The 9,713-nt window shown below is 48.0% G+C and overlaps 1 protein-coding gene across 1 annotated transcript in view; it reads left to right on the forward strand.

Annotated features, from left to right (window-relative positions):
* Nucleotides 1-6,981: 6,981 nt before the first annotated feature.
* The window catches only part of HECTD2 (HECT domain containing E3 ubiquitin protein ligase 2), a 29,917-nt gene continuing 27,185 nt past the window's right edge, over nucleotides 6,982-9,713 (forward strand). Inside the window, exons 1-2 of the mRNA XM_014965581.1 lie at nucleotides 6,982-7,039; nucleotides 8,422-8,513. Coding sequence (XP_014821067.1) covers nucleotides 6,982-7,039; nucleotides 8,422-8,513 — 150 coding nt within the window. The remainder of the gene's footprint in view (nucleotides 7,040-8,421; nucleotides 8,514-9,713) is intronic.

Here is a 9,713-nt window from a genome sequence, read left to right on the forward strand (position 1 = left end):
GAACATCCCCCCCCGCGCTCCCCTGGAGATGAGGGGCTCTAAATACAGCTAAAAAATTAATGCATCTTCCCGTGACAAAACACAGGGAGGAGAGCAGCATCCTCAGCAGCTGCACAGATGGGATGTGTGGCAGAAAACTGGTACTTCATGTGGTGCAAGTGCTTGCCTATATATATGTTTTATTTCTCATCATTTCTCATCCTGCACGGGACAGGAGGGAGAGAGGGACAAAGAGGTGTCCTCCTCCCCGTCCCAGCTCATCTCCCTGGCAGCACAAAAAGCCTTGCCTTGAAATGTTTTCCCTCACCGAGCGGGGCTGGAGGGGACACTGTGCCACCACGGTCCGAACATCCCCCCCCGCGCTCCCCTGGAGATGAGGGGCTCTAAATACAGCTAAAAAATTAATGCATCTTCCCGTGACAAAACACAGGGAGGAGAGCAGCATCCTCAGCAGCTGCACAGATGGGATGTGTGGCAGAAAACTGGTACTTCATGTGGTGCAAGTGCTTGCCTATATATATGTTTTATTTCTCATCATTTCTCATCCTGCACGGGACAGGAGGGAGAGAGGGACAAAGAGGTGTCCTCCTCCCCGTCCCAGCTCATCTCCCTGGCAGCACAAAAAGCCTTGCCTTGAAATGTTTTCCCTCCCGTGAGGTGACTTCTCCCAGGACTCTGACATTCCCTCTCCCCCTCTGCCTGCGATAACGCTCCCCGTTTCCATGTCCCCGGGGGTATTTTTAGCACATATCGCAATTCCCTGGATGGGGAGCAGATCCGCCACGCTGTGCCTCGCTCCGCTGCTGTCCCCGTGAGCTCGTACTTAAGTCATCCATCCTTAATTACATCCCACATCCTCCCCGTCCCAGCTCATCTCCCTGGCAGCACAAAAAGCCTTGCCTTGAAATGTTTTCCCTCCCGTGAGGTGACTTCTCCCAGGACTCTGACATTCCCTCTCCCCCTCTGCCTGCGATAACGCTCCCCGTTTCCATGTCCCCGGGGGTATTTTTAGCACATATCGCAATTCCCTGGATGGGGAGCAGAACCGCCACGCTGTGCCTCGCTCCACTGCTGTCCCCATGAGCTCCTACTTAAGTCATCCATCCTTAATTACATCCCTTACGTGCCGGGGTGGCATTCTTCACCCTGGGAGGCTGCTGAGGTGTCTCATGTGTCACATCACACCACAGGCAAAAAATATTCACTGGAACTGCTTTGGGGCGGTTTTTGCAAAACATAACCTACGTGTGGACATTCCTCTAACACTGCTGGCACCAGAAGTGAATTTGGGCTCTGGGTCCCAGGGGTGCCCAGTTGGAGCCTTCTCCTGGGGTTGATTCAGTCACCCCTTCCAGTGCAGTGCCTACATCGGTGGGTGAGTTCCAGCCCCAGAGCTGGTGGTGACCTTCAGGCCCTGCTCCTGGCCCTCAGCATCTTGTCACCAATGTTTTACCAACCTTTCTTGTTTTTTTTCCCCTGGTTTAAGCACAACCAGCTCTCCACGTCACCACACAAAACGGTCCTGCAGACACCAGAGCAGGAGTGGTGGGATGACAGCCAGTAGCTGGGGGCTGGGGAAGGGTGGGCGGGCAGCTTCTCTCAACACCACAACTGGTTCATGCCCACCTGAAAGCACTCAGGAGACTACAGCCACTGCCAACTATCAACAGCATGAGGAACCTATGGAAAAAAATAGCCAGCTGTGTTTTGTCCTGCTTGGAGACAGGTACAGAAGAAACCCTTGGGAGTTGGAAAGCTTTGGCATCAACCACGGTGTTTCCTGTTGTGATGTGACCTGGGGTTCATGGAGGCCGAGGAGATGGAATAAGCTTCTGGCCAAGGTGTGCTCCTCCAGCCGGGGCCCTCCGAGGGCTTGGCCTCCTGAAGCACACAGCAAGGATAGACCCATGTCTCTCAGAGCCGTGCCCACCTCCAAGGGCACATGGTTGCCACCATGGCCATTCTGTGTCCCCCCTTGGCTGCACCAACACCTCCTGGAACCTCTTTCAAAGGAGGGTACACCAGTTTATGACCACATGGCAGCAGCAGATGATGTGGGACATGAAGGTCCCTACATCCACACCAACCCAAGACAGACACAAACTTGAGATTCCTCTGCCTGTGTCTTTCTGGGTTGTCTCATTTTTATCCACATTAGGAAAAAATGCAATGCCTAAATTTCATATGTCTTCAAAAGCAAAGATTGATAAAGAAGAATCCCTTGTGGGTTTGGGTTTTCTAAATTTCTTTTATTTGTAAAATGAATTTCACATTTTGAAATTATTATAAAAGATTCAACTTTGTACCAGGTCAGGTTTCCATTCATCTGCCATCTCCTGCCGCTGTTTCTGCAAGAAAGGTGCTATACTTTAAATGTCCAGGGTTTGTTTTTCAGTCTGCCAGCACTCAGGATATGGCAGAGGCTGTTTCTTTGCTTCTGCAAAACGGAGCAATTGGTTTCAGCTGTGGCTGTGTGGTTGGGTTGCTTTATTCCATGAGGGGCAGGTTCTTACCATTCAAACAGCACTGTATATGTATATGGCCATAAATGATCTGTACTATTACTAGTTTTCTGAATTATGATGCCTTAGACTTTAATACACAGAATAAATAAATATCCTGGTGGATGTAGGGCTGTCCTCTGCAGTGATTGGTGCAGGGGGGGAGGTCACTAGTCCCTGGAAGAGGTTCTTCCTTGTCTAAATGGGAGCGTTTGGGACCCTCCACTGGGCTGAGGAGTTTGTCTTCCCTTTCACTGCCATCGCTTTGGGCAACGTGTTCACTTCAGGTACTGTCTCAATTATTATTCTCTGTGGTGGTTCTGTGAGGATGGTTGTGTTTCACCGAAAATGACCGTTACTTGTGCCTGTTTCCAGGGCACGCTGCCCTTGGATAATCACTCCAGTGTGATGACTTGTCTTCCCGCTCCTTGCTGTAAGGAGGGAGGGAGGTGACACAGAAAGCTTTTGCAGAGTTGAAAGACCCAGAAAACTAAAGCATCTGCAACCCCTGCATAAATAAGCCATTTGACACCTTTAAAAGCTTTAACGTACTTTATTTTTGGAATAAAACTGGCATCTGTGCTGACAGCTTACATGCCAAGTTTCAGCTTGATGCAAATTTGAAAACTCCTGCATAAAAACTGCTAAAAATCAGGAGTGGATAAACACTTCCTGATCCTACCCGGCATTCAGCATGGAGAGTAGTTAAGCTGCAGTATTTATATAGCACACGACTTCATACTCGGGAAAGACTGAAAGTAATCTCCTTCTTTAGAAGTGCTTTCCCGAGGCTAGGACTGGGTCACCTGAGAGGTTATTATAAATAGAGCTCCTGGTCACTGCCATCGCTTCGGGCAAGGTGTTCACTTCAGGTACTGTCTCAATTTTTATTCTCTGTGGTGGTTCTGTGAGGATGGTTGTGTTTCACCGAAAATGACCGTTACTTGTGCCTGTTTCCAGGGCACGCTGCCCTTGGATAATCACTCCAGTGTGATGACTTGTCTTCCCGTTCCTTGCTGTAAGGAGGGGGGGAGGTGACACAGAAAGCTTTTGCAGAGTTGAAAGACCCAGAAAACTAAAGCATCTGCAACCCCTGCATAAATAAGCCATTTGACACCTTTAAAAGCTTTAACGTACTTTATTTTTGGAATAAAACTGGCATCTGTGCTGACAGCTTACATGCCAAGTTTCAGCTTGATGCAAATTTGAAAACTCCTGCATAAAAACTGCTAAAAATCAGGAGTGGATAAACACTTCCTTTATCCGAACCGGCATTCAGCATGGAGAGTAGTTAAGCTGCAGTATTTATATAGCACACGACTTCATACTCGGGAAAGACTGAAAGTAATCTCCTTCTTTAGAAGTGCTTTCCCGAGGCTAGGACTGGGTCACCTGAGAGGTTATTATAAATAGAGCTCCTGGGCTGAATGCAGATGACGTTATCCCTTGGCAGGAGCCTGTCCTCCTGCAGTGCTCCCCGGCACACCGCACACCTCGGTACTCAGTGGCAGTAAATCCTGCCATTTCAGCTGAAAAGGAGGGAGACGGCACTGTAAGGGCAAGCGGTTCCCTTGTTCCCCCGCCACCAGCTCAGCTCCTCGGGGGGAGATGATGCAGGGGGGAAGATCTTTGGGAAAAAGTGTTGAAATATTTATTTTTTTAAGGAGAATAAGTGCAGGAAAAGGGCAAAGGGGAAATATTTCTTACAAGAGAATTATTCAGGAAGAAGTGAGAGACATCAACCCTGTAATGTAGACCGATGCTTTGCTTTTAGAAAGTTTGCACTGTTGGAGTTAAACATCGTGGTGGGGTTTTTATACAGAGATTCTGGGGGGACAAGGGCAGAAAATGCAATTATTAACCACTTGGTGAACGTTTCCTCTGAAGACAACAGAAGGAAAACAGCATTATTTGTTCGTATATTAAGTAAATTCAGTCACCATTACATTAGTTGCATTTGCATCATTCCATCAGTTACACACACACCAAGAGGAGGTTTTTTGTTGGAAAAGGAGCTTTTACTAGAAGAGACAATGTTTAGGAATGAACCAGTTTGGGGTGAACATGAGTATTTCTGTGAAAGAACCCAGCGCTGGGTTTGGAACTGATGGTGTTTATGGGAGGCAGAGGAGGTCTCTCCAATTTATAAAAGACAGCTATTATCTTTCCAAGAAATAAACACAATGAGAATTAGCTGGGCGAGGTGTGGGAAGGAGCAAACACTGCACCCAGCCCCTGTAGACATTCCAAAGGGAATACCACATACTGCATTAAAGGTGTGACATTCCCAGCAGCCTTCAACCACCCAGCTCTGCAAAAACTAACGTACAGGATAAAGTTAATCCATGCCATTTGTCCTATTGGTTTCCAGGATACTCGTGAAGTATTGCAGATGTGACCTGATCCCACATTCATTATGCATAAAGCTCAAAAATCTGAGAATTTCTGCCACGTATCACATCTGTGAGCTGACAAATCCTTTCTGAGCACTGGGAACGGTGTGAGATGCTGGTTCTGCCCAGACCAGCTCCCTCCCGGCTGGAAACACGGCAGCGGCAGCGCTGGAGGGAGCTGCAGCCCTGGTTCCTCCGCCAGCACCGCTCCTCTCAGCCCAGGGTTTGACAGTTTTATAGGTCACACCGTGACACGGGTACACAAGCCACCTCCCGAATTCAACGTCACGTACCGCCTCCTCCTCCGAGCCTTCTTTACCAGGGCACACTTGTTTCTTTTTGCCTGTTTGAATAGCAACTGGATAAAATCCTGCGTCTGGTACCTGCCTCCAGCTCATCTTAAAATGATTTCCAGGTCAGACATGACAAAGATAGAGCCTATCTCCTACCCTCAGTTTTTGTCCCTGCTGTATCTTGAGGAAGATCTTGCTACTGTTATATCTTGTAAGAGTTTAATGGAAGTTTAAAGATTGAGTAACTAACACCAACTTTATGGAGAGAAGAAATGGAAACCGTAGTAAAATTTGTGTGGTCACTAAGTTAATTCTCTTCATCTGCTGAATTTTTCTCTTGCCTCTAGTCTCTCCTGTCTCTCTTCTAGTGTTTGTGCACACTGCATAGGCACAGATAACCTCACTCAGGATGTCACTAAAATAGCTGTCATGTTTCTAAAATAGAGGTTAATCATATCTTTCCACCCAAAGGTCCTGTTCCATGGCAAGAGGTAATTTAATATTCAGCTTGTTCAGGCAGACAAGGAAGAGTTAATCACTAACCTAAATAACAAGCTGTTGCCTAGGCACCAGTGTCCATGTTCCCTGGCACAGATGTTGTATGGCACCAGCCAGTGATGACAAGGAACCCCAAATGCAAGTGTAATGATGGAGGTAAGACAGAACTGCTGAGTACCTCCTCCTCTGTACTAGGAACGGCCAAGCAGGACACATCCCATCTGACCATGTACCTTCAACCAAGAGTTTACCATTTGCCAAAGAGAAAGATGGATTTGAGTATCTGCCAAGACAAAACAACAGCTGGGAAACACATATGGAAGTGCCTCAGATGAATTAGCTGAGGAGTTCTTTGCACCACTTCTCTCAATGTTTATAAACTCTTTAAAAAAAATGGGGCTTGGAGGACAGCCAGAGGGCAAGTGAGAGCTACAGATTAGTTCACCTACTGTTAGTCATGGGGGAAATAATGTGGACTGAGCTCAGGAGAGTCTGAGTGCAGCTTGCACGTGTGCTCCTGGGGAAGAGGGAGCTTTTCTCTCTCACAGGTGAAGGCGTATGATCCAGGGACGGAAAGACAGAGTAAAACAAGCTCAAGTTTGACATAATTCCCTATTCCCAGCAAGAATAATAAACGTAATTGGACTAGTTTGTCAGCAATGGCATCTGAACCATCTGAATTCTTTAGGACAAAATTCCCCAAATTTACACCTTAGTCCCACTTCAAGGGAAAGGGGTGGCTGCCAGCAGCGGGGGTCGGAGGAGAATGGGGTCACCCTTAGGAGCCCTGGGGCTGAGCAGTTTTAGACAGTCGTGGGCAGACTTGTGGGCAGACATGAGCTTCCACCTTCCCTGATGGGAGTTAGCTGGCTGGGAAGCCCAGAAGTCACGCCGTCTCCGATTGGGATGATTCACGTGGGACGTGTGGTGGGCTCTCCAACTGAGTTGGCAGAGGAACAGGTGGATCTCACTGGCATCTTGCCTGAGTTCTGCTAAAAGGTTGTGGAAAAAAAGATGCTTCTTTGTAAAACATTTCCATTTCAATGAATCAGGTCTTTCTGTTGAAACCGAAATGTTTTGCTGAAAACCTGTTGTGTTGGAAAGCACCCAACCGTTTATCTCTCTCCTACTCCCATGGAGAGGAAATGGGTTGTCTCCAGCCTTTGCTTCTCCTTTGGATGTTTCAGCCATCCCGTGCTTCCCCTTGTGCCCACTCAGGGGCCACCTCACAAAGCACACACCTGGCAAATGGTCCGAATATTTTGTACTGGGAAGCGTAGGAGATCCTCAAAGGGCATGAAGAGAAAGAACCAGTACTTCAACGTCCGAGACAGAGCAGAGCTGAGCGATGAGAGTGTGTCACCAACCAAACAGGAAACTCAGCCTACACTTTCTGAAGGACACGGGTCACTTCAGCTCCTGAAATGCCACTTCGCAGCAAGGGATCTTTGATACTCTCTGACTGCAAACACTAGAAAAGCATTTGAGGGCCAGGCAAAACCCCATAATGGGCCAAAACCACCCCTAACATCACTGAATGAAAGCAGGGCTGATCTTGGCTATGGCTGTATTTTTACTTCTGCCTGCAGAGGAACATGTGAGGTACACGCAATTATTTGTCATGCAAACACTAGCCAGCGAATTCGGCCCTTTTTATTTTTTTTTTCATTTGTGCATCACTCCCAAATGCCAGTCCCTGCGAGTCTATCTATTCCTTGTAAGCATTTACTAATCATGCATGAACAAATGTCAGCATTTGGGTTGTTTCCATCTGCCATTCCTAGTGGTGTGCTGGTGCCTGCCCGTGTCACTGCACGGAGATGTGCTGCTGACTTTTTCCCCTTCCTGACAACTCAAGATTCTTCCGATGGAAGAAATATATTTGTGAATAAAAGGGCATTACCAGCCTCAAAGGACGAACTGGAAATATTGTGAAAGGTGATGCAAACAAAAATCCTGCACTTTCAAAATAAAGGCATTGAGCGTGCACGGCCCTTCGTCAAGGCCCATCTGCCCCAGAAATTTGTGAAGTCTTGTAAAACAGCAGTTGCATCCCTCGGATTTTTTTTTTTTGCAAAATTTTGTGCGTTGCACGTCCCACAAATCTTGTGTGTTGGGAGACAGACCATCTTCACCCCGTTTTCTGTTTCATTGCCCCCTACCCTGGTTTATCCCTTTGGCAACAAACGGTTGTAGGGTTTATGTGTATTGTCTCATTACGTGTGGCACCGCATCCCTCCCTGCCAGTTTAAACATGCCTTTCCCAGCTGTGGTTATGTCTCCGACTGCCTTCTGAATCTACGAATTAAATTGAAATACTTTCAGTTGCAAACCCTAGGCACCAGATGTATGCCGCCCTTCTTAGAAGTAGGAAAATGTGCTTGCTTCTTCTTCGCTATGTGGTCCTTTTACTAGCTTATAAAAACAGGAATACATTTTTTTAATAGTACTTTTGTGCCTATTTTCATAACTGTCATGGGTCAAAATACTTATCTGAATTAGTTCAGCTTCAAATAGCACAGGACAGTACGGGCAGTAAAAATTGATGTCTCTGATGTTGCATTAGCTTTTTGCACAATAATCCTGGCAGAAGGCTGTTTCAGTGGGTTTGAAGCTACTGAAAATCAGGCCTTTATAGCTCAATGGAATTTTTTTTTTTAAAAAAAAAGGTATGAGCTCGTTTGTATACTGGACTTCCTACATTTCTATTCCCCTCTGCTTCGTCTCTCTCTGCAGGCTCAAGGGAGCAGATCCTTCCACGTTCCAAGTCGGCACAGCTCCACAAAAGAGCCGTGCCAATTACTTCCAGTTGGGGACTGCCGCTGGGCGTATGGCTGCTCGTTCTGGAGCTGCGGCAATTACTATCATTATGTTATTTCTTGGCACGGAAAAGGAAAAAGATGCATGAGTGTTTGGGGGTCTTTGTTGAAGGGCCGCGAGCCGCTTACTCACGCAGACCAGTGGGAGCGGCTGGGAAGTAAGCACAGCGAGGAGCGGACTTTTTGGAAAACCAGCTCTCGTATTTAACTTGCTAAGGAGACAAAGCAATTTCTTAATGAAAAGTAATAAACTCCAGGTCTGCCAGCTCCTTCAAAAAGGGAAAGAGTTTTTCAATGTGTGTTAGATTAACGCCGCAGTACCTATTATGCCCTTGCTTTTATGCGGCTTACGGAGGTCTTTAGCACAGCTCCAGCCTGCAGGAGCCCCTCCGGCAGCGCCAGCGCTGGGAAAAGCCACCACAGCCTTCCCCCTGCCCTGATAATGGCTCTGAAGGGTTGTTTCCAGTGCTCTGTAACGCTATTCAAGCTCCTTTGATCCCGAAGCTGAGAGGGCAACTCTTCCCTGGACGCAAAACTAAGAGTGGTCTGATAGCAACTTAATTCCTCTGGCAGCTGATGGTTTGAAGGGTGCCCGTGCCACTGCGTACCATAGCAGTCAGTACCCTACAGACAAACAATGTGTTATGTGTCATCTAGATGTTGTATTGCAACCAGTTCAACGTAGCACACCTTTCTGAAGACGGTATTTTTATTTTATTTTATTGCAGCAAAGCTCCAGCAGGCCCGGGCTGCCACACAGAGGCCCTGATGGCAGGCGTTACCTCAGCCCTCCCAAGGCCTGTCCAGAGGAAGGGTAAAGACCCGCCATCACAGGGGCCCTGGCTCTGCTCTGGTTTTGCCAGTGAAACAGAGACGGGTCTGAGCCTTTTCACTTTATTTCTGCGTTTTCCTCGTTAAGTGTGTGGCATTAAGCCCTGGCGTGGGTCACCGTGAGGTGACAGGGCGGTGTGAGAAGGGCAACAGCGGCATGACACAGAATACCGGCCTGCTGTGACACCCTCCAACACCTGCCCCGAGGTCCCTTCACCACAGTTTTATATTTATTACTCGTGTATTTCACTCGTCACCGCGGCCCTGCCCGGCTGCGGGGGGCACGACTTGACGGGCGGGCGGGAGATCCCGGTCGGCGGCGGCATCGCCTCACGGGGGGTGCGGAAAGCGGACGCTGCCGGGCGGCCCCGCCACCCC

Source organism: Calidris pugnax, unplaced genomic scaffold (assembly GCF_001431845.1).
Source record: "Calidris pugnax isolate Ruff unplaced genomic scaffold, ASM143184v1 scaffold64, whole genome shotgun sequence".
Classification (NCBI taxonomy): Eukaryota; Metazoa; Chordata; class Aves; order Charadriiformes; family Scolopacidae; genus Calidris; species Calidris pugnax.